Source organism: Podarcis tiliguerta (genome assembly GCF_965153285.1).
Source record: "Podarcis tiliguerta genome assembly, chromosome: 2".
NCBI lineage: Eukaryota > Metazoa > Chordata > Lepidosauria > Squamata > Lacertidae > Podarcis > Podarcis tiliguerta.
The window spans coordinates 79,706,915-79,732,871 of record NC_139535.1 but is presented as its reverse complement, the minus strand read 5'-3'; the positions used below and the strand labels follow the sequence as shown (position 1 = coordinate 79,732,871).

The 25,957-nt window shown below is 42.8% G+C and overlaps 1 protein-coding gene across 12 annotated transcripts in view; it reads left to right on the top strand.

Moving 5' to 3' along the window:
* CACNA1A (calcium voltage-gated channel subunit alpha1 A) overlaps positions 1-25,957 on the top strand; it is a 253,359-nt gene that overhangs the window by 110,152 nt on the left and 117,250 nt on the right. For all 12 annotated transcript variants that reach the window (XM_083430670.1, XM_083430668.1, XM_083430665.1 and 9 more), the window contains 3 exons: positions 7,100-7,191; positions 8,477-8,629; positions 9,501-9,688. In XM_083430670.1, the coding sequence (XP_083286796.1) occupies positions 7,100-7,191; positions 8,477-8,629; positions 9,501-9,688 (433 nt within the window). The remainder of the gene's footprint in view (positions 1-7,099; positions 7,192-8,476; positions 8,630-9,500; positions 9,689-25,957) is intronic.

Here is a 25,957-nt window from a genome sequence, read left to right as displayed (position 1 = left end):
TGCCATGCAACTTTTCAAGGCACAGGAACTCTGCCAGGAAAGAAAAAATGGCAACTCTAGGTTGCCTGACTCATTTTGCACATGAACTAGTTTGCAGTGGCAGGCAAAACCAAGAGATGGTTAGGTATGACTCAGATGATGCACTCTCATAGATAGAGAGACCTCTGCCATTGACCAAAGGAAGGAGCAGATTCCTGGAGCACGGCAGTGGGCCTGATTCAGGCTTGTCCTAAATGTTCTAGTGCTATACAGAGCATGACCCATTAGGATTATTTTTTGATCCTCCAAACCTCCATGTGAGAATGGGAAGCTTGGTGAGTGGTGAAGATTAACCTTTTCCCTCTGTCATGATCCTGAAGCTTCTATTTGTACCAGGTGGGGACTTCCAATTGGCACTAAGGCTATGCACATACTATACATTGAAAGCACACAATTTCCCCTAAAGAATGCTGGGAATTGTAGTTTGTTAGCACAGGGATGGAATTTGGTAATATGGAGCCCTGAGTGAAGACAAAATTTGCCCCACCCAAATATTTATTATTTTCACAATAATTCCTTTTGGTACTTTGAGTAGGTACTCATATAAATATAGGTGGTATTATTAATATTATTATCACAGTGGTACCTTGGTAGTCGAACAGCTTGGCTCCTGAACAAATCGGTTCCCGAACGCCACAAACCCAGAAGTGAGTGTTCTGGTTTGCAATCATTTTTTGGAAGCTGAACATCCAACACGGCTTCCGCAGGTTCCGATTGAGTGCAGGAAGCTCCTGCAGCCAATTGGAAGCCACGCCTTGGTTTTTTAACTGTTTCGGGATTCCTGGAATGGATTAAATTTGAGAACCAAAGTACCACTGTAGTATTATGTTCCCCCTCAGTTGTTGCCCTGTGCAGGGGAACCACCCACACCACCCTAAATTTGACGCTGTTAAGGGTGCTGGGAATTGAAATTATGTGAGGGGTAAATTACACTTCTCAATATTCTTTGAAGGAAGTAATGTGGTTTAACACACTACAGCAATATAGTGTGCTTATCATGAGTAACAGTGGGACTTCCTGATTTCAATGGGACTTTCTTGACAGTGTACTAGGATCACAGACTTGAACTGAAAACTATTCAAGATGTTGAAATTCTCATCTGCCTGTCCTAAGAGGGTCTGCATTTTGGTGCTGACATAGAGCTGCTGCTGTTTTCTAAATATCCTTTATATAGACCTGTAATGGGGATGGATATAGATATAGGTATTTCACTATGCCCAATACTGAGCCATGGTGGTTTTGTGATCTTTTGGAGATGATACACTATGTAAATTAGTGATGGCTTGGGATACATGTGAATTTACACTGCAGGAGCCATTTTTGCCACCTTTCCCCTCCCCTTACTGAAAGGAAGGTGACAATAACTTCACCCAAAGCTTTTTCAGGGCAGGCTGTTTAACACCCAACCTGCTATAAATATTCTCCTGATGATCATATTTTAAAAGCATCTATAGCTTTGGTGCCCTTGATAATTCTGTAATTAAAAATAGAAAAATGCAAGACTGCTAAGTACCAGCTGGTGGCTTGTAAACCAAACCTATACATGCTTGCTGCTGGCTTCAACAAGATCTGCACCTCTTTGGCACAACACTGTTTTTGGGTTAAATGGCTTTGGTGCAATTTGTTTATCAGTTGATTTTAACAATACATTATTGACATTATTGACTCTGAAAATAATGCAAGCCTTTGCAGAATGGTACTCCCCTTTTCCTCTTTTTTTTATAAATCCCTGGGCAATTCATGCTGAAGTTTAACCCAATGCTGACTCTGCTTACTCTCCCTCTAGTCTGACTTTCAGTGTGTCTGAAAGACAGAATGTTATATAAACCCAGATCCAGGCCTGTGCATTAGTGTGCAGGGCAAAAGAATGCATATAAAATCAAGAACTCAACAGCAGGACGATCATACAGGTTTTGCATCTCTTTAAACATCTCAGAAACTAGGCATGTGGCATGCCATGCCAGTTCCAGTAGTGTGCTCTGAAACACAGACGTGGTAAACCTCATGGAGGAACAATTTCAGAATGACTTCGTTCTCCACACTGCACACTCATGGCACGCACTAACAGCTTCCTCTGACACCGAGCTGCAGCTTTTCCAATGAGTGAATGCTCTGATAAAAAGTACATGCTAACAGAATCAGATTTTGCCTGGGTTTGTAGTGCTTCCATCCTGACTGCAATTCTGCACACAGTTCTGCCCTCCCAGTGACATATCTGACCCACGAAGTTCTGGAGCAGTGAGATTGATGGGAATATGACCCATCACTACTTCTTGTCTGTAGTGAGCTCTATCCATGCAAATGCCGGGGAGAATTTTTTCCTAGTGGATCTCTGTGGGGCTAAACATTGCCAGAGGAAGGAATGGCAATCAGGAGAGTCCAGAAATGTAGGGTAGTAGGCAATAGAGTCATTGTGACTTCAGAATGTCTCTAACCTAAGTAGTACACAAGAAGAGTCTGGTTGGATTTGAGCAAAGACTTTCCACTGTGGCTAATCAGGTGCTTTTGGGAAAGATCACAAGTGGTACTTTGCTTCAGTCTCCCCAGCAACTGAAACTCATAGGAATATGGTCTCTAAACATGGAAAAGCCATACAACCATCATGGTCAATCACCGAAGCATCGTTCGTGAATTTGTCTAATCTCCTTTTAAAACCACAAAACCTGAGATCTTCACCACGTAACTTGGAAGTGAATTTCATAATTTTATTATGCACTGTGTGAAGAAGGTACTGTCTTTGGTGCTTCAGCAGCTGGGAATGCAAAAGAGGGGTGAAAATCAACAGCCTAAGGCAAACTGAAAGATAGAAAAGTTAACTATTTACTCTGACTAACGTCAGGGTAGTAATGTCATTACTATGGTCTGATATTTAGACGTGTCCGATGAAAACAGGTACACATTCAAGAGGTGGTCAGGTATTAAAGGCAAGGGGGGGGGGCGGAATTTTCACCATCCAAGATTGAACCAATTTGTATGTGCCAAATGGTTCAGAGTAAAATTTGGATGTTGTAGCAAATATTTTTTAATGAAAACTTATATTTATGATACCTTACCCATACCAGCTGCTAAAAAGTTGCACGCTCCCCGCTGTGTTGATGAAATTTAGGCACATTTGGTAGGTTTGTAAAAAGTAAAAAAAGAGAAATTTTGGGTTGCTCTTACAAAGAAAAATGATAAGATCATAGGACATAAATTAATCATGGATCCCACAATTATATTATCAGAAAAACTGAATGAGGCATTACCCAAAAAAATTAAAGGAAAATGGTGGGGGAAATGTTGGCAGCAGCACAGATATTGATAGCTAAATGTTGAAAGAAACAGCAAAAGTAATCTGTGGGGAATATGGAAAATATATTTGGCATACAATATTAATGCACAAAGTATTTTATAATAAACTTTAATAATGAGAAAGGTGCTTTGTGACTGTGAATTTATTTCATAATGGACTCTTAAAACTTGATATAAAAATATTGGGAAATCAGTTTTGAAAGTTATATAAGATTGAAAATCATGCTCATTTGTAAAAGAAAGAACTGTACTGGTGTTATTTAATTACAAAGCAATTCTGTTCAATATTAATCCATTATTATGTAATTAGAGAAGTGTATAAATATATGATTAATAGATTTTAATAAATCATTGTTTAACATAATGATATAGTGTTGTACTATATCACACAATGATAATTAACTGGAATGTTTATGTGATTTTTTAATGAAATAAGAGTTTATTATTAATAATAATAAATATTCAGTACAGCAATACATAGGATTGAGAGAAAGAGTGGAGGTTGAAACATTATACTTCATAATAGCAAGGTAAGGATGTTCCGCTGTAATGTGTGAACATTACATATTTCACATATGGTGCTTTCCCATCCTCGTTCTGTTGGCCACAGATGGCGTGTGAAGCTCATGAATTTCATCATAAGTTAAATCAGGGGTGGGGAACCACTTTCAGTCCCTAGTCCAGACTGAAACCTGGCCAGCCCTCTGGGCTCCACATTCCAGTGATGGGTGTGGCCAAAGCAGGGGGGTTACTATCAAATGTACTTTACATTTGATTCTCCCTTTGTTTTAGGGCAGTTGTACATAAAACATGTAAAACATATGCAAAATACTTTAAAATTTAAAGTCTAAGCCAAGGAACATCACAGAAAGTGGTGAGGCAGATCAAAACAATTGTCAGATGGCACCATCATAATGTCATATGATTGGCAACTGTTGCTAAAAATGGACCATTTATGGGCCATTTGGAGGGGCTCAGTGGGCTAAATCAGGCTTGCAGGATCCACAAGTTTCATACTGCAGACAGCAGCAGAAATGTGGAAAGAAGCTCAGTACATGTCCTGCGTCGTGTTTTCCCGCTTCTGTGTACTGTATGATCTACCTGCAGTTCAGGGTCTCTAGGCACAAAATCTCCCCCCACCTCAACTTGGGGTATGAGAACTACACATAAACTCCAGGAAAAAATGCTACCTTGTAATGTAGGTACCATATATTTTTCAAAGCAGATTATGCCAGCTTAGAGTTAGTGAGTTCTTTATCTTTCTTCCCATTTGTCTGAGACTGTGGCATACACCTTGCTTTCTCCCCCCCCCCCCCACTGCTGAGTCACATGGCCAGGGTAGATAAGTGGTTCCTAATCAGAGTTGCTCATTGAGCCCATCTGAGTCAGCTTTTTAATTACCATAAGAAAAAGATAGGAACACAGCAAGAATAACTTCTAATTCCAGAGCCCAGAGATCTCATTACAACGCAATTACTATCCTCTAAAATGTAACCACTTTTAAGTTAGGAAAGGCAGAAAAAAGGATGGGGGGAGGGCTGCTTAACTAAAAACCAGTGAAAGGATGCTAAGATGCTTGCCACATATTTATGCCGTGTATGGTGCGTTTACCTCTTGCCCATGTTACGATGATCCTGAATGTATTGCAGTAAAATGAAGAGATTATGATAACAACCATCATCATATTATTTCATAGCACTAAACCAATTGCAGGCAAAGTTCTTGGGATCCTTCCCAGCTGTTGAGAAGGAGTGGTGGATTAAATTAGCTGAAGGCAGTTATGGAGAATGGTGATTACTAGCTGGAAAAGAAACGCAGGTCAGCAAAAGAGAGATGGCATTCTTCAGATATATAAAGTGTTGTTTAAACAGGAAGGTTGGGTCGCTTTCTATGCCCATGGCAACAGAATATCCCCCCCTTATTTTTAAAAAAATATTTATATCCTGCCTTTGAGGCAGATAACAGCTAATAAAATCATTTTTTAAAAAGCAAGCAATTATTGGTTCATTAGAACCCACCTTGTTAAATGAACCTATTTAGTCCAGTTGTTGTCTGTGACCTAAAAGCACGGAGAGGAAGTCACCTGAATCTTTGAGTGGACACAAGCTAAGGGTTTCTTTGCACTGACCAACTCCTACCTCTAAGCAGTTGTTGGCCCACTTCAGCCATGCATATGGGCGTAGCCAGGATTTATTGGGGGACGGACGGACAGGATTTACTGGGGGAGTAGAACCAAGTTGTCTACGATGCAATTGGTCACTTAAAAAGTGAAGGTAAAGGACCCCTGACCATTAAGTCCAGTCGCAGACAACTCTGGGGTTGCGGTGCTCATCTCGCTTTACAGGCCAAGGGAGCCGGCGTTTGTCCGCAGACAGTTTTTCCGGGTCATGTGGCCAGCATGACTAAACCACTTCTGGTTCAACAGAACACCGAAACCAGAGCAGCACACAGAAACGGCATTTACCTTCCCGCCAGAGTGGTACCTATTTATCTACTCGCACTTTTTGGCGTGCTTTCAAACTGCTAGGTTGGCAGGAGCAGGGACCGAGCAACAGGAGCTCACCCTGTCACGGGGATTCGAGCCGCTGACCTTCTGATCGGCAAGCCCAAGAGGCTCAGTGGTTTAGACCACGGCTCCACCTGTGTCCCTATATTGGTCACTTAGTTAAGCATTTTTGTTTATTTACTTGATTTGGGGGGGGGAGCTGCCCCCCTGCCACATCCATGGCGAGGCATATGCCAATGATGATGTGGGGAAATGTAATACTTCCTTGCCTGATTGTGGGCACGTGTGATTTTTGTCTTCAGGCATTTGCATACAGTCTAGGTTTCAGATGTAATTTTTAAGATTTCATACAGATAAAATTAAAAAGGATGTGCATAGTCCCAAGGGGTTCCCCTCCCTTGTGGGAGTAGCCAACAAATACTTATTTCCAACTCAACAGCCCCTGGATACAATGTATTCTTTCATATAAATGGCACATGGGCCAGATAGAAATTTGGGGACTATGGTTTTCCTTGATAAAATGGTGATTAGGAAAAGGGTTAATCCCACTTTCTAGGTGCTATACTCCTTATCTGAATTGATTGTCGTTTAATGGAAGCCTGACATTCAACAGGAGAAACTTCCCGGCATGTAAATTGGAGCCAGTGTGGTGTAGTGTTTAAGAGCGGTAGTCTCGTAATTTGGGGAACCGGGTTCGCGTCTCCGCTCCTCCACATGCAGCTGCTGGGTGACCTTGGGCTTGTCACACTTCTTTGAAGTCTCTCAGCCCCACTCACCTCACAGAGTGTTTGTTGTGGGGGAGGAAGGGAAAGGAGAATGTTAGCCGCTTTGAGACTCCTTAAAGGGAGTGAAAGGCGGGATATCAAATCCAAATTATTCTTCTTCTTCTAATGTCTGTTCATGAAACTATTATTAATGACACACCTAAAATTTGCAGTATTTTTGTACTCTCTAAATGCAATTAATGTGTATTAGTGGAATGGTGGAGCTAACCTCTATTAGTTATTGTGGATTCAGAATAAAAGAACGATTGCTATTAATCCTCAGGAAATGAGTATATCTTGCAGACATCCCTAGAATTAACTTCCAGAAGAAGGAAAACTTCCACATGCTTTTGGCGAAGTCCAGATTCCTTCCGAACAGTAGCAGGAAATAACAGATTTCCACTGCGTTATTGGGGAAAATCTACTTTTCTTCCTACTCTGCTCTGTTGAAATAGACCAAGTTATCAGCACCAACACTTCCTCTTTATTTCTCTTGCAGCATCTTGGCAACAGTCGGCACCGATTTTGACCTGCGGACTCTGCGGGCTGTTCGTGTGCTCCGGCCACTAAAGCTAGTGTCGGGAATCCCAAGTGAGTTAAGTGCACTCTTCATGTCCTGCAGCTCACCTGTAACTTATTTGAAGCACCCACCTTAGCATCTTCCTACAAGATGTAACGACTGACCCAGGCAGGGGTTCTTGTCTTCCTGTGGCCCCAGTATCAACCTCTGCCACCTCCTCCTGGGAACCTACAACTTTTATGACAGCCTTCCCATGCAACCCATATGAACCAGCTTGAACCCTGTGATCATCATAGGAGGCCCTTCTTTGTGTGCCTCTTCCTCAAGAGGTTTGGGGTTGGCAACATGAGAACAGGCCTTTTCTGTGGTTGCTCCCCATTTGTGGAATGCTCTCCCTAGGGATGCTTGCCTGGTGCCTTCATTGCTTTTCCTTAGGTACCAGGCAAAAAAGTTTCTTTGTATCCAGGCTGATTAACATTCTGTGGTTTTTTAAATGTGTTTGAGGGAGGAGGGTTGTTGGGTTTTTTATTTATCTTACATTCTCATATATTATTTTTATGTTGTGAACCACCCTGTGATCTTCAGATGAAAGGTGATATACAAAATAAATAAATAACCCAATTCCTAATCAAAGAATCTGTCCTCTCCCTGTAAAACCCAGACTCTAATCCTAGGGACACCTTCCCAGAAGTAAACCCCACTGCAGGACTTACTTTTGAGTAAACATACATAGCATTGCACTGCCACCCCTTATTCTCCTCTAGGCTCTACATGTAGGAACTAGAGCGTCAGCCAGGAGTATGGCATCACTGGATATTATTCCAAAGTTCTTGAATGCTAAGAGCGATGTCTAGAACTTGTGGAGTTTCCCATTTGTTTCCATGGTAGAGATTTGGAAATAATTTGCATGAATGGAGCCTATTCCAATGAAAGATGGTTATCAAAAGGGACTTGGGAATGTCCACGTAAATTCCATACTTGGGAAGATCTGGTCCCTTGTGACCTTCCAAAATGGTTCTTGCTTAATATCCGCTAGTTCAGGCTTCTTTCTTATTAGGATCTCTTCCCTCTAGGCTTATGGCCTCTTCTGGAAATATCATGTAGCAGAAAAAGAAATGGTCATAGATTATAGCCGCATGCTGTACAGAATGAAGAATTTCTTTTCTCTCATTCTTCTGTCTCCACTACTTGTGAAAGAAATAAGCAGGGAGTGAATTCTAGGTTAGGGGGAATTTGCACAAAGCAGGGAGCAGTGGTCAGGTCCCTTGCTGCTCCTGTTGAAATTTAAGTACAGTATGCATACTTATGGATCTGCCTTGTGATAATCCTGCTCTGCACTCTGTCTTTTTCTTCTAGGTTTACAAGTCGTCCTCAAGTCCATCATGAAGGCCATGATACCTCTGCTGCAAATTGGCCTCCTCCTATTTTTTGCAATCCTTATTTTTGCAATCATAGGGTTAGAATTTTATATGGGGAAATTTCACACCGCCTGCAAGGATATTATTACAGGTAGGTAAAGAGCATCTCTTTCTCTGTGTTTGCCCCTCATCCTCATCATCCCAAGCTCAGACATAGAAGGCAGTGAGGTTGTTTTGACCCTGGATAATAGGTATCAGGCAAACTTTTTTTCTGCTAGGATTAAGTGAGCCAGGCTGAATATACTGAGTGAGCAAGTTTAGGGCAGGGGTGAGGAACTACTTTTGGCTGGAGGGATGGATCCAAAAAGGGTCAACACTCCTAGGATTGGTACTTTGGTAGGTGGACGGGAACTCCCACTTGCCAATCACCTGATTTCACCTGATTTCCTGTGACATCAGACATTTCCTCTGCCATGTCTCCAAAGGAGGATTTGAGAGTGTACTTAAGAGCTCTGATAATTTATTTGTGGCTGCTGTTTGAACCTTTCCCATATCCGATGCCAGGTGATTTAAGGTGGGTGAGGCACACCCAAAACAGCCTCTTGAGCCAAACCTGTGACCTGGTGGGCCTAATTAGTTCCTTGTTACAGGGTTTCTTCTCCCCCCTCCAACTTGTGTAGGAGAAGAAATGTAGACTGGATAGAAATGTACATGTTAGGTGGTGAGCTTCCTTACAAGATTGACCTCAGGCCAAAACAGCTCTACCTGTTTCTACAGAAGCCAAGTACAGAGAATGCTAATTGACTGATCCCTGTGATATCACCACCTCTCCCCCTTTTCATATAACGTTTTTGTTTGTTTAAAAGAGTTGTGTTTTGATGGGCCTCTTTTTTAATGAATAGGGTGCTGAACAAATGTTCAAGCAACTGAACACTCCATAATGTGCTTTATTACCTGCTCCTGATTACCTGCCTGGCACAGTTGCAGTATAACCAGAGAGTCTCTTTTTCCTCCCTCCACAGATGAAATCAAGGAGGAAGCTCCATGTGGAACGGACGCGTCATCACGCCTCTGCCCTAATGGGACCAAGTGTGAAGAATACTGGCAAGGACCCAACTACGGGATCACGCAGTTCGATAACATCCTGTTTGCCGTGCTGACTGTCTTCCAGTGTATCACCATGGAAGGGTGGACTGACCTCCTATACGATGTGAGTATTATTGTTATTTATTTATACCCAGCCTTCTTCTCTCAGAGGGACTCAAGGCAGCTTACAAAGAAATATATTAAATGGTAGAACTGGCTGTATTATGGTTCTGTCTGCAGAATGTACTGCAGCAAGAAAAGCAGAAAAACAAGGACTTAAGTACAGTCATACCTTGGAAGCCGAACAGAATCTGTTCCAGATGTCCATTCGACTTCCAAAACATTTGATTTCCAAGGTGCGGCTTCCTATTGGAGCTTCCTGCAGCCAATCGGAAGCCCCACCAGATGTTCAGCTTCCAAAAGAACGTTCACAAACACTCACTTCCGGGTTTGCAGCGTTCGGGAGCCAAAACGTTTGACTGCTAAGGTGTTCTTCAACCAAGGTACGACTGTAATTTGAAAATATAGTATCTCTAGGTATGTTATGAATGTAGGCAGGCATTGGCCTAATGCTGGTAGAAGAACATTGTGGCTTTTTCTATGGTATAAAGGAGTGATGAGTATAATATGAACCTAGGCATGGGAATTAGGATCTGTTCGCCACATTCCTGCCTTGTTTGTTCATTTGTTGGCTGCATACATGCATATACAGTGGTGCCCCGCAAGACGAATGCCTCGCAAGATGGAAAACCCGCAAGACGAAAGGGTTTTCCGTCTGCAGAGGCGCTTCGCAAGACGAATTTCCCTATGGGCTTGCTTCGCAAGACGAAAAATGACGAAAAAAATTGAATTTATTTTTTTTTTGCTCCAAAACCCCTTATTCTGAATCGCTAAGCTGCTAAAAGCATTTTAGCAGCAAAACCGCTAATCCCCCACCCCTAAAAAAGCCGTTTTTAGCCCTTAAAGTGCCAATAGCGCTAATAGCGCTACTCCGTCAATGGGCTTGCTTCGCAAGACGAAAAAACCGCAAGACGAAAAGACTCCCGGAACGGATTCTTTTTGTCTTGCGAGGCACCACTGTATCCCTTTTTCGCCAACATGCTTCAGTTTCATCTGTAGTAAATACTGTTTTCCTGCGGAGTAGCAAATTAGTTTTTGCATCTGTCCCATAGCCAAGCATTCATCTAAACCAGGGGTGGGGGGATCTCAGGTCCAGGGGCCCAATGCAGCCCTTCAGGCCCTTGGACCTCTCCCTAGGCCACCCCTTTCACTGGCCCTGCCTCATACCCTCCATGATAGCTTTTGCTTAGCTGTAAGATGTCCTTGAATTCTGATAAGGTCTCATTGTGAGTAGAAACTAGCCTACTGTATAATGGTAAAACTTGTATTTGTTGTTCCACCCATTTTTGCCTCTGGCCCCACACATCACTGGTCTGTGGCCCTTGGAAGGTTGCCCATTAAGGAATATGGCCCTTGGGGCTTAAAAACGTTCCCCAGCCCTGATCTAGACTGAATCTGGCACCTTAGTCGCAGTCTCAGATGCACAGAATCCACATTGAGCTGTAACAATTCTATCCCATTGGGAAATACCATAATTATGCTGATCAGAACTGGGAGATTTTAATGGAGAAAACAGATCTTCCCACTGGCTGCCCTCTGACCATTCAAACTAGGTTTCATAACATAATTAATGATACATGGGACAGTGGTGGTGGAGATTTCTCAGTATCTGTTGTGGAGATTTAAGAGGTCACACAGGCAAAATGGTGCAATTACTGAGGATAGTTCGATTGCATTAGGTGCAGCACAGTCTCTCTCACACACCCAAATTATATTCCAGACCTTGAATTGAGGTCAGTAAATGCCAGTCCCAGTCCCTTATTTTCTCCTCTTTAGCGTTGAGTACAGCTGGTGGCTGGTTGTGTGGATAAGGCACAAGTGTCACAGCTGAACCAACATGGGGAAGAGGAATTAATCCTAAAGCCACAGGGATTCCTGAATCCTTGGAGCAATTTAGGAGGCCTCCTGTTAGGATTGGTCTGCCTGTCATTAGGAAATAAGATCATTTGGAATTCAAAACATAAAAGCCAAAGAGGTAACATACATTTTTTGCTGGAGGTACAGTTCTAAGTCTTCTAAAGCCAGGCTGCAGAGCACAGGAGACTGATAACTTCCGTGAGTCACAACAAGCACACCTGATTCCAGAATAGCAACAGGAACCTTTATTCCATAGCAGCAGACTCTGTAATAAGAAGCAAAAGAATCTGAATTGAATTGAAACGAGATGAGATGCACCCATTTTGGGCGAGTTTACTTCTGCAGGGGAGCCTTATAGGAACATGGGGTAGCCATGGTGGCATGTCATAATGTACTGCCACTTACCTAAAACATTTAGATGAGCACAGCAAGGACTGCCTGTCCTAGATAGCTCCAAACAGCTAGAAAAAAATGAGGGAAAGAGCCTGAAAGCACTCAGACCACCTTGTAAAAAAGAAAAAACAGCAGCAAATACATGAGTAGGAGCAGACCATGCTCAGAAAGAATTGTAGACATGCAAATTAATCTGCATATCTACATTCTGATCTGATCATGATCTGTTGGATGCATACTTGGAAAGGTGGCTCCAAATTGTGGAACATACGGAAATTCTCCTCCATCCCTGTTCAGGTGGCTGCACAGACTCCTAACCACTAGCTTCAGTGTCCAGAACCCATTCTAGCATCCCAGCTGGTGGTACAGCAACCCCATAAAAAGCCAGCCCATCCTTCTTTGACTCTGAACTCAAGGCTGAGATTGTTATCAACAGTTCTGGGCTCTGCGCAGGGATTAGACAAAGGATGAAAATGTAAGATGAGCATCTGAAAAAGAGAACTCTCAACTGTAAGGTGAAAAAGTTTGATGGCCTCTCACACTTTAATGGTAGCCACCAGTGAAGATTTGTCATTTTCCCTGCAATGTCACTTGAAATGACTCTACATCATGATGTAGTGTAATTCTGGGGCATCACAGGAAAATAAAAACGGCAGCTGCTAGCCTGAAGAGCACCAGTGAATTTCAGAATTTGTCCCCCTTGTTTCATGGCCTCTGAGTGGGAACATAGAAGGAGGAGGCAGGTTTGCTTCAGTCTAGTTTTGCAGTCCAAGCAACAGCAGAGGGTTTTGCATAAGAAATGGCATTGCTGATCCCCCCAGTTGATAATATTTGCCCTTTTAAATTCAGATGCTAGTGGTGTAACTTGTCTAATATAATCCTGGTTTTGTACAGCTACTGTAGATGTCTGTCTCCAGAAGCAGAAGGCTACTCTGGTATGTGAGAGGATGCAGAAGCCAGGTGATCTAGGGTTGTGCACTGGTAGACCTTGGGTAGACCTTATAGAGGTTTAGGAGAAACAAAGAATATTAGCAGGAGAGAAGCGATGCCTGGTTGCAGTGTTGGTTGTAGAAGTCTTTTAAAAGGAAAGAGCAGAGTTGGCAAAAGGTGAAGGATGGGTGAGACATGGAGAGGGAGGGAAACTGGCTGGTAGCCAGGGAGGGTGGATCACTGTAATGGAGAGAGCATTGATCAGCCATGTAAATGGCAATTGATGAGACTGGGCATGTTGAGTTTGTGTTTCAAGAAGCGTGAGGAGTGGTGAGGTCAAGAAGCCAGGAAGATGAGCACAGATTTTAAAATCTCTGGGGAAAGGGAAGAGAGCCAGGAGTCAGACACAGTTCTTGTTTACTGAAGTTGATTATGGATAGTACCAAAGGACCAGCTGTGGGGGCACCATTATGATATGTTGGTGGTACTCTCTCACATAATGTGTGGTTAAAACAAATACATCCCCATTTTGACTGCAAAACTCATTGCCCCAGAACTGAATGTCACTTGTTAAATTCTGAGTAAGGAGTAATAGTTATTGTTGAATGTTTCTTATGATCACAAGATGCAATTCCTGAAGCTACAATAATACTGTTAATATTAGTCACTGGATCATGTATGTAAACACAGCACTTCTTTCTATCCCCCCCCCCCCCAAGATTACATATCCCATGAGCAAACCATTTAAAAATGAGGAGGTGATGCAGGGACCAAGTAACTGATAGGTGACAGGAGTGGATATAAGACTCTTTCTACAGCAAAATAAAGTTGAGTGAGAAATTAGATTTGAATGCTCCCATACACCTCAATCTAAATAGTTAAAGCTCTGTAAAACATCTGAAATTGACCCTCAAACTATATTGGGAGTAGGAGAAGCCAGTGTCACAGAGCGAGGAATTCCGGAAAAGGCAAAGTCATTGGTTGTTTTTTAGTATGATATGGTAGTTGGGAAAATAGCTCCTCATAAACCTATAGCTGTCTAGGTGTAGTCCTAAGAACATAAGAAGATCTCTGCAGGTTCAGAATTAAGGTCCGCCCAGTCCAGTATCCTGTTTTCAGGAGAAGTCAGCCAGGTGCCTCTGGCAAAACCACAAACAGGTCATGAAAGTGACAGCCTTCCCTGTTTGTGCTCTCTCAGTAACTAGTATTCAGTAGCTTACTGCCTCAGAACCATTTTATCGCATTGAACCAGACCTTGGGAGGGATGTGCCAAAAGAAATTTAATTTCCATGTCCCACAAGAAGCACCCAAAGGTAAGTTTGGGGCATAAGATGTGCATTAGAGACAGGTCTCTCTTTGAGGCATTCCTATATTGGAAACAAGACTTTCTTGTAAATTAATGTATCATCTACTACCATTTTAGTATGTTGCTAACACTAAAAAGTTTGAACCCCATGAATCATCCCCTCCTACCTGCCCTCTTTTCAAAAGCACAGATGAGCAATATGTATGCTATTCTTTTCCTTTTTGCCTTGTGGGTCATCAAACTAGAAATCATAGGGTTTTTTGTTTTTTTTTAGAGAGACACGTGTTCATTCAGTTATACTCACAGTCCTCCCTTAGATCCTAATTCAGTTTGGATAATGCACTTGCAATAGCAGTGAACTATAGACTCTCTATCCCTTTCCCACTTAGAATGCATGTGGATATTTCATTTTGCCTCTTACCTTTATATATATATATATATATATATATACTGCAAATATATGAGTGTTATTGCTGCCACACTACCGTGCTCTCCTGGAAGACGTAGTTTTGCTATGGAAGGTGAATGTGCATGAGATGCCTGCAGCAGGGTTCAGTACTTTTAAGGTTGCATACAGGTGTACCTGCACATAGGAATGGGACAGTTTTTTCTATTGCAGGGTGAGCTCTGCTTCTTCCCTGCCTTCACTTCTCAAAGGAGGCGCATGCAGTATCCAAACTGAAGCCGGTTGTTGTTACTCCTTTGCCCCTCTCCCCCACCAGGCTTCATTCAGGCATTCTACTTAAATCTCAAGCATGTGCATCCGGTTCTTGATTTCTTTGTTTTCAAGTTTTTAAAGAAAAGGCTTTCACAGAGTGTATTCACAGTCTTGTACTGCTGCTCTGAGAGGTGGCTTTTTGATTGACATAAAGCTCCATCAGTCATTACTGTGCTTCTGCAGCAAACTGGAAGAACAGTTTCCCCCTAAGCTCAGTCCTGGGAGAAGATGGTGTTTAGCTCTAACTGCGGTGAGTGCATCTCTACAGCAGGCTCCCTGTAAAAATGGCACGTGTTTGTTTTTATTCTATCTGGCTGCATCAGAGGAGCAGTTGAAACAGCAAAGCCTACTACAACGGCTTCACTAGGACCAGCTGCCATGTAGCTCTTCCTCTCCCAGGGTTGTCATCTGTTAGTCGTCATTTCACTTGGCTGCCTCTGGAGAAGACAAATTGGCCCCACTTCATTGGCTTAGCCAGGCCCAATTGCCATTTGGCTCCTCACTTCCCAGAACTATCTCTTCATTAGCCATTCCACCTGGTCATTAGAGCAACAATAATAGAATTGTATATAAGAATTGGCTCTCCCACATTTGCTTTCTTCTTCTTCTTCTTCTTCTTCTTCTTCTTCTTCTTCTTCTTCTTCTTCTTCTTCTTCTTCCCTGTCTCTTTTTCCCATTTTATATTGTGGCTATTAGACTAAACCTGTGGGCAGGGTCTGTGGTATTTTTTTTTGGGGGGGGGGGGATGTTTTTTGTACAGCAACTATGTCTGGCTAGAAATGGGAAAATATTAGCAATAATGTATGTTTGCTAGTGTTGTTGATAATTCGGCGCAGCCATAGAATTTGGGACGACAGACATTCACATGTTGTAATATGAAAGAAGATGTGATGTCTGTGTCTATTTTTCCTATGAGACAGCAGGAGAGCAGTACCAGCCAGATATCTTGGCTAATTAAATCCACAGCAGTTTGTACTTGAAAGAACCTGAGGGGCTGTTAAAACCACAGGAAACTGCCTTAAACCAAGTCTGACCCATCTAGCCTTTAAGTGCAGGGTTTTGTTTTTCCACAAATTGGCAGGGCAGGTCCTCAGATACAGATCAGGAGCGTAGTATTGAGGGGGTAGACCACCCCAGCTATAAACCTGATTGGAATCAGACTCCCCACAGCTGCAGTTTTGCACTACAGTGGTACCTCGGGTTACATACGCTTCAGGTCACATACACTTCAGGTTACAGACTCCGCTAACCCAGAAATAGTGCTTCAGGTTAAGAACTTTGCTTCAGGATGAGAACAGAAATTGTGCTCCGGCAGCGCGACAGCAGCAGGAGGCCCCATTAGCTAAAGTAGTGCTTCAGGTTAAGAGCAGTTTCAGGTTGAGAACGGAGCTCCGGAACGAATTAAGTACTTAACCCGAGGTACCACTGTACAAAAAAAGCCACCATGAACAAGAGGTATCTCCCACCCTCTGGTTGTAGGCATAGGAGCCGCAGTCCAGATCTGGACCACACAAGAGGGTAAATAGTTAAAACCCTCCCTACTATGTTAGGATCCTAGTTGAAAGGCCTCATACTGGTAATTTGTGTAAAAAGCAAAACCCCTGAATAAGCATGCAATTAAATGTACAGATGCATAGCTAAATGCACAGCTTAGCCCTCAGTATTCTTCACTTACTTTGCCTTTCAGGCAGGGGGGTTTTCCAGCACGTAAAATGTTAATGTTTCAATAGTCTCTTTCATTTTTCTAAGCATTGGGCATTCATGACTGCATAAAGTTTCTGCTGTGCTGTAACCTTTTCAGTTGTGCTAGGCAACATCTGCAGCAGGTTGCCTGTGTTGTTTGTCTGGTGGTATTTTAGCAGTGTACCCCTAAACCATCCCAATTTGAGCGGAACAACCCAGAAGCAATTGCAGCTTCTGATTGGATCTCAGACCAAAAGACCCTCTTTTTTGGTCTCACTCTCACACAAATCAGTTGGCTCATGCCAAAGCGTTGGACCAAAAGACACCCGTTTTTGGGGGTCATGCGCAAGTCACCTGGCTTGCCCACTTTCTCAGAAGTAGCCGTATTAGGGAACTACGGGTTGTAATAATAATAATGATGATGATGATAATGATGATGGTGATAATTATTTTATTTATTTATACATACATACATACATACATCATACATACATACCCCACCCATCTGGCTGGGTTTCCCCAGCCACTCTAATGCTAGACCTACTCAGATTGTTGGCCCATTGAAATCAATGGACTGAAGTTAGTCAGTGGATCTACTTTGAGTAGGATTACCATCAGATGGAATTCTTTGTATCAAGTTTCCCAAACAGCTTGAGACTGGGAAGTGCTCTGCCCATGGAATTCACACTCTGTTCCATGAGCTAATCAAGCTAATGCAGACAGCAGAGCTCGCTGTCCCAGGATTGTCTCTCACTATATTCCCCACTGGCTTCCAAGAGAATTTGTGGCAGCCAGCAATGCTCTGTGAGTCAGTGGCCATGAATCCCTCCAAGACAGCACTGGGATGAGGAGACTGCACTTTGCACCAGTATTCATGGAACTATTTATTGGAACCCTGGGAGTGAATTTCAGTGAACAAATTTGCTAAATGCCTCCATGTTAGTGTGTGCGCACTAAATGTTTGACAGACATGGGTGTGTGGTTCTAGTTAGAAATGGGAAAACTAAGCAGTGAGTGTTAACTCCTCAAAGGCAAGCAGCACACTATGGCTGTTATTGCTGCCTGCCCAGGAATGCAGATATGGAGTGGGGCTGTCAAGCAACTGGCAGGCCCCAGAACATGGCTGGTGGGCTGCCTTTGGTTTGGTGGGTCACAAGTTGTTCAGGCCTGCCCTAGAGGGTGGCAACTGCACCTTAAGCTTTGGTTACCAGGAAGAGGAGAAATTTGAAAAGTCGGTCCATTCTCCTTTCAGACCCTGATTTGATTTGCACAATTGCTCACTCTTAGAGCAACTACATACTACCAGGAGTCTGTCACTTTTGTTAGAAAGAAGTGGAGTAAAAGCTTTATGTCCTGTTATCCCCCAAAATGAAGACCACCCTACTATTGGAGGAGGGGCACTGGGTGTGCGATGGGGGAAAGGCAGACTGATTGAGGTGAATTAAATCCAAACTGGCAGTCTCAGCCAGCAATAAAAAAATCACTTTAAGAATCAAAACAGCACAGTCTACAGGGGCCTGAAAGAGGAAGATGCATGCTAGGGAAATGAGAAGCGAAAAAGAGAGAGCACTTTCAAATTATAGATTGGCATGACCTTTCTCAGCAGCTTTGATTTGATAGAGATCTTTGAAAAAGCCAAGCAGTGGAGAAGATCCACGATATATGCTTAAGTCCGCTGGAGCTGTCTGTTCTGCAAGAATCTGTTGCTGCACTCACTTCTGATTTCTCGAGAAGTCTTTTCACAATGAGCTGGATTACGCTGATTAATCATCTGTGCTTGTGTGGCATGTGGATCATTTGGCCTTGATGATTTCCTGGATCAGTCTATCCTCACAATTTAGTTCGAGTTTTATTATTTAGATTTTCACTTGGCTTTAGCCTAAAAATAAAATTAAAAAGGCAGAGAAGCAGGGTACAAAATTGTCCCTCTCCCATTCTTTACAAAAAGCACGATAGATAAAGTAATTACAAACTACTCTCAACTTATGCTGGGGTTATGTTCTGGGGATATTGCTTAAAGCCAAAATCACATATAGTCCAAAACACATTGGGTTCAAAGATTTTCCCCCCTTGTTGCCTGCCCCCTTTCCGACCCCTTTTCAATTAAATTTGCCAAGCATGTAAAGCTGAATGCACACAGGTTAAATGTGCTTAAGTTGCGAGTCACCTGTGCTAAATATTTTTAATTCTGCATAACAAGATTTTATGATCCTGCAGTTAATGCAGCACATGCACAAACACTGCCAGTATTCCAGTGCTAACTGCAAGTCTGGCACTAACTTTATTTGCTTTTAGGCAGCAGTTAAAAACTCATCCCTTTGTCCAAGCTTTTGGCAGGGAGAGGTTTTAGGGAGATGCAGCCAATACTAGTTGTCTTGTTGCAGGAGTATTCAAGTATTCATTGGAAATTTATGTGAGAGGTGATGGTTATTTATAACATTTATAACATATTTTGATTTTATTATGTGACCCACCCTTGGATCTCCTTGTGATGGAGAAAGATGCAGTAGAAATTTATTAAATAAATAAGCCCAACGCTGCTTCAGGTGTTTACGCTGCATTTCTTCATTTCACTTTTTAATTTGTATACTCCCTTTCTATATCGCTATAAACAAGCCACTTTGCAATCTGAAGAAACAACAAAATACACAACAAAGATCACACATCCTTATAACAGTCTAATTCAATACAAGTAAGTCATTTTAAAAATGACTTAAAATAAAAACTTATAAAAAAATAAAGTAATACAGTGGTACCTCGGAAGTCGAACTGAATCCGTTCTGGGAATCTGTTCAACTTCCAAAACGTTCGGAAACCAATGTGCTGCTTCCAGTTGGCTGCAGGAAGCTCCTGCAGTGGAAGTTGCATTGGATGTTCGGGTTCCAAAGAATGTTTGCAAACTGGAACACTCACTTCCAGGTTTGCGGCATTCGGGAGCCAAAACGTTTGACTCGCAAGGCGCTCGGGATCCAAGGAACGACCCTTCACTTAGAATATATTATACAATAAACTCTCGAAATATCAGTAAATAATAATTCAACAGAAATTCACTATCAACCATTACAACAAATCATTCCTAAACTATAATCAATAAAAACAACAGCAAAGTCACAATACATAAATTACCACAGTACATAAAAGGCCATGTAAAAAGCTTGAACTGAGCACAAAGTCACATAAATTATAAAATCACAAAATGCCCTAACATAACTGGTGCAGTAGGTTTGGTGAGTTTCCAAGGGGGTTGGGGGAAGGATACCCTTCCACTCACAGTTCTTTCTCCAGCCTCTTCCCCCTTCTCCCCCAGCTGCATGTTTACCTGAGAGTAAGCCCCATTGAGCAGAGCTGGAGTTTTCAACAGAAGTGAGTTCCACAGTTATGCACCATCTAGTGGAATTCCTTCTCATCATACTGACCTGGTAGATCCTATGGCCCAGATTCAGCTAACACAGTACATTAAGTGGAAGCCAACATCGGGGCGTTCCCCATCTCTTCCCAACACACACCTCTCCCAAATCCTTTTTGAAGAGTAAGGTGAACCCTCAGAACAGCACATAAGGGGAGGAGAGGAGGGTTGTTTTGTCTGGCAAGCGGAAATGCTCGTGCTGATATAACAATCAGAAGAGCAAATAAATGATTTGGGGGGGAAGGGGGAGCTTCCGCTTTTTGTAGTCTGTGGGGTGGAGATGGTGAGGCTCTGTTTAAATTGCATATTTAAAGAAGAAACATCCACTTCAATGGCTTTCTGCTATAGTACTTTCCCTCCATGTTCTCAGATCACTTTCCTGTGCCCACCTTGTCCTCTTTTCTCTGTGTCCTGTGCGTTTCTGAAGGTGCCCTGGATAACTAACCAGCACATCTTTTCATTCCTAGCCTCTTGGGAAAGGAAACTAGTTTCTTTCTACCCAAATTGGTTTCATTACTCTCCTGTGCCTTCCCACCCCCAACCCCCATGTAGGTCTCCTATAAGATTTTTGAAAGCGGTTGTGTTCCTTCTCCCTGTAGGCTCTCTAAAAATGTAACATGGCTGGAGTTTATGCATATAACTGTTTCCAAGAAAGAATAGGGCATCAGTGATTCTCTTTCTTTCCTAGTTCCAGTTCACACAACCACAGAATCATAGAATTGTAGAGTTGGAAGGGACCGTGGCGGTCATCTAGTCCAACCCCCTGCAGTGCGGGAATCGTTTGCCCAACATGGGACTCAAACCCACAAGCCCGAAATTAAGAGTCTCATGGTCTGTGGACTGAGCTATTTACTTGATGAATGCAGCATCAGGTTATTTATTTAATTTTTTATTTGGTGTGTTTATTACCCACCCTTCACAAAAAGTCCTAAGCTACCTTATACCACAATAAAAGAGTAGAATACAGTATAGAGATAATCAACAGTTAAAACAGCAATCAACATATAATTGATTATGACCCCTTTGATGACTTATTCCAAGGATGGGCAACCTGCAGCCCTCTAGATCGGAGCTTTCCAGACTGCGTGTCATAACATGTTAGTGTGTAGGTGTCTCATGCAAACGCTCCCCCACGCTCCTCCAGGGGCTGGAAAGGGGTGAATTAACCTCCAGTTTGCTAGTAAAACTGAATTACTGTGTCACAAAATGATACATGTCTAAAAAGTGTGTCACCAGCATGAAAAGTTTGGAAAGCTCTGCTCTAGATGTTGATGAACTACAGCTTCTATCATTCTTGACTATTAGCTATGCTGGCTGGGACTGATGGAAGTTGGGAATCTAACAACACCAGGACAGCCATGGCTCAGACCGCCTGACTTTCTCTGTCTCTCCCAAACCCATTGTCAGATGGAACCAATCTGTACATGGGGTCAGCTCATATACGCATTGAGTAATCATGGGAAAGGAAAGCAATTAGATAGGAAGAAGTTCTTAGAATAATTGGTAACATTCTACTGCCATTGAAACACTTGTATTATACTAGCAAACAGTATTTTAATATTTTGGGAAGTGAAGTCAAGAGAAAATATAGTAGAGGGCATCTTCTCTCAGGGAGATAATTCATTGGGCCCCTGTGGCTATTGATGAGCTGGACTGTGCCAATGGACTATGTGCCTTTACAACAGACCTGTCTGCCTATTTGTGGCACCTTGGGGCATAATACACACCCATTGTTTGCATCCCTTTCCCACATCTATACGGGAACATCTAACACTTGCTGAAGCCAATCAGGGGGTGAGATAATGCCTGCATCTTTACAACTGCATAATGGCACCAGCTTTTCTAGCCTGTAGCAGCCATTCATGCTACATGGGTCACCTATTCTGTCTGACATGCCTTCTCGGCATATGAATTTCTGGGAGAGTGAATTATTTCTGTGCTTTTGCTACGGAACTCAGTGAACAGTAGATTGGGGGGGATGCAGGGACTGATGACAGGAACAGAACAAAATTAGAGATGGAAGAAGGGCATAGGGAGGATTGAGAAATGGAAGTGCAGAGAGATCTGTGGAGAGGTAAGCAGAAAAACATGGGGTGGGCAGACCAACCTGTGGTTGTGGGAAAAGAAGAGAGACCACTATTGGATGAAAAAGCATGTTGTGTCGAGAGACCTATGGAGTGAGGAAAGGGGGACAGTGGTGAGGTGGAAGTGTGGAGTGATTTGTGGGTAGGAAACTGAAAAAGAAGGGGTAACTGAGAGATGGAGTGCAGACCAAGAAGAGAACATGTGCATTGGTATGGGGTGCAAAGAGAAAGTGCTGTGGAGTGGAAAGAGAGAGAAAAAGATGCCCACAGTAGTGTTAAGAGAGAAGATATTGTTGTGGGGTTCAGAGAAAAAGGGAGGTTTGATGTGAGAATAGAAAACCCTACATAAAATGGTGGCAAAATTTGTTTTTTGTGGTTATTATAGTGAAAAAGGGACGCGGGTGGCGCTGTGGGTTAAAGCCTCAGCACCTAGGGCTTGCCGATCGAAAGGTCGGCGGTTCGAATCCCCACAGCGGGATGCGCTCCCGTTGTTCGGTCCCAGCGTCTGCCAACCTAGCAGTTCGAAAGCACTCTCGGGTGCAAGTAGATAAATAGGGACCGCTTACTAGCGGGAAGGTAAACGGCGTTTCCGTGTGTGGCTCTGGCTCGCCAGAGCAGCGTTGTCATGCTGGCCATGTGACCCAGAAGTGTCTTCGGACAGCGCTGGCCCCCGGCCTCTTTGAGTGAGATGGGCGTACAACCCTAGAGTCTGTCAAGACTGGCCCGTACGGGCAGGGGTACCTTTACCTTTATAGTGAAACAGTTTGTAAATAAAAGTTAGTAAAAAATACAACAATGGCCCTTAGGGTGATTTCACTTGTGTCCTGCTGAACAGCTGCATGCCGCTTATTCTGATGAAGGTATTCCTGGGCAATAGAAACACAATTTCCACTTTTTTGTTGAAGGCAATACTTCACATTTGTTCCAAGCAGTACTTCTGTTGCTGGGATACTGTATTATTTTCCTGGTGTTTGGGGGATGTTAGATTTTTATTACCAGCAAGGGTTGTATCATTGCAAATTGGATCACCTTCTAGAATGTGGCTTCATGAACATCAAAAGCATCCGTTGGAAACCTCAGTATTTTCCCCAAGGGGCAAATAGCACCTTTGAGGGGTAATTTAAATCAAGAAAACAGTACAGGGGAGAAAGAGTCATCATCCTGCCCTGCACCTTCAGTCCTGATTAGATCCCCTTCCCAGCTGCTATGAACTTAAAAAATGAAGCACAGGCAACCGTGATCATGAAGTTCCTACAATATGCAGTTAGGGTACACATATCTTAATTGTCTGGATAAGTCTACAGAGTTCTCGCACAATGAATCAATAGAGTTATCATTGATGTAGAACCAAGTTGAACCCAATGAGTTTGCCTTCTCCACAAGCTCAAAATAAATGTGAATGCCGGTAATTGTCGCCTATGTGCTGTACGGGTTGCACAAAATAAATGTTAGGCAGATATAATGGTTTGTTGGTTGGTTTGTTGCATTTATCTACCACCTTTCTGTGAAGGGGGTTTACAATTTTAAAATAGTAAAACAAATATATGATATAAAATGCAGAAGGAGGAATTCTACAGTGCCCTAAGGCAAGCATTTTGGTCCTGGGCTTCCTTAGAAAAAATTCATGCATTTGAATTAATACATGAATCTGTGCAGAGGCCATTTTAGTGTGCTTCAGCTCCTCTACTAAATTTAGATCCTCTGGGAAGTACTTCACCCCAAACCAGAGGTTGATTATTAACAGAGGAGCTGTCTACAGAAATACTCCGATAGATAACCCCCTAAACCAGCTTTTTCCAACCTTGGGCTATTCAAATGTTTTAGATTATAACTCCTATCATACCTTTTAAATAGTCATGCTAGCTGGGGCTCCAAAACTCCTGGAAGGCACCAGGTTGAAGACATCTGCCCTAAACTTGCTCTGTGACCTGATACTATCATATGCATCAACAAGTTATTCTTTCATCCCAGGACAAGTTGTCATGTAAACAATAGCTGGGTAGATTATGGCAGATGTGAAGTTCACAGTTTCACTTTTTTAAAAAAGAAAGCAGAGGCATATGAATGATGCAAGATAATCAGCAACAAGAGGGTATGAATAACCTCAAAATAGCAACCCTTGAGATAACAACCTTTAGTTCTTGACCATGCAGATAAGCCCAGGATGTGAACTGAGTTTTCACTGTGCGCATGATCCACATGATTTCTTGACGTCTTGGTCCTACTCCTTACCCACCCACCCATTTGCAGTTATGAGGATAATACTGAGCATTCTTTCACATCCACCCCCCCATCTGCCCCAGATAACTAAGATAAGAAATATAGTGTGCTTGGGATTCTCAGAAGCCCTAAATAAATGCTAAATCTTACTATTTTTAACACTGTTCACCTCAGAGAGCTCCAGTGTAAGTGATGAGGTAGAAACTGTGTGAGGTTTAGATTGTTCTTGCACCTGTCGTGAGTCAACAATTGTGTCAGATATTTGTGTGGGAAGAATATGGTTAGACATAGAAGCCTCTCAAGTGACTGTGGAGTCCTTTATGTGCTAAGTCACCTGGCTGTTCAGTGCGCTCTTGAAGGCTGGGGTTCACCAGCTGCCACAGTTGCACAATATCTTTTTGTTCCTCAACCTATAGTTAGAAGGGAGAAATGGGGACAAGGAGTTGTTAGTGGCTCACAAAAATGCAATCCATACAAAGCTCCTACTTCTAGTGCCCTACAGCCGCTGCCGAGGAGCCAGGCTTCACAAAAGGGTCCGTTCCATTAGCACATTCCTTGGGGCAAACCTGTGACCCGTTGCTAATGTTGGCTTTCAAGGTACAGAGGAGAGGCAAGCTACTTTCTGTTGGAGAACTATCTGCATACAAGCAAAACATGGCTGGTATTCTATTGCAGGAGGCATTTGATAGCAGGGCATGGAGCAAGGACCAAATAGTTTCTGTTGATGGTGTCAGTAAGACAGAGAAGGTCCAAAGAAGACTCATTTCTGTACTTGCCTTAACAGATGAAAGAAGAATCCTGGTTCTGGAAGTTGTCTTGTTTAGGAACTAGGACAAAAAACCCCAGAAAGCCACAACTTCCAGGTTCTGGTTACAGTTGTTACAGGGAAGAACTTTCTAGCACAGACCTTAACTTAAAGTACATGTTTTATGGGCCACCAGTTCTGTTGAGATGTAAAAGTGGCTTGTTCACCTTTGCAAGAAGTTCACCAGTTTCCTGTTTCCATCATCTTTGCTGCTACAGTCTTTTACATACTCGTGAAATGTAACAACCCAATGGTCTAATGCAGAGCTTTCCCAAGTTGGGTCTCCAGCTGTTGTTAGACTACAACTCCCATCATCCCTGACCACTGGCCCTGGTAGCTAGGGAAATGGGAGCTGGAGACCCAACAGCTGTAGACCCAACTTTGGGAAACCCTGTTCTAATGGAAACCGAGCAATGGGCCTAGAAGCAATATTTCTTGAGCCTTTCCCCTTGACATACAAATTGTCTCATACAGAATCAGACCATTGGTCCAACTAGTCTCTACTGCCTACTCTGAAGGCCAGACTAGATGTGCAATTAACATATGGTAGGCTGTAGCTTATTTTGTTTTCTTAAGTAAGGACAAGGGCAAGGGAGACACAATTCTTACTGTAAAGGCAGTTCATGAGAAATGAAGTCTTATATCTGCACCCCACTACTGGGATTGGAATGGAGATCATTGCCTCTCCCTCCCCCAAATATATTGTATCTTAAAGGACTAGGGAAAAGTCCATTTGCACCAATGATTCCCCCTCCCCACACCCCTAAAGCTCCTAGTCTCACAATTAGTGGCAACAGTATGGCATGGAATCTTTATTTCAATCTTAGTGGGAAGTGGAGAGATAATCCCCTTCCACCGCAGGTTGTCTTTA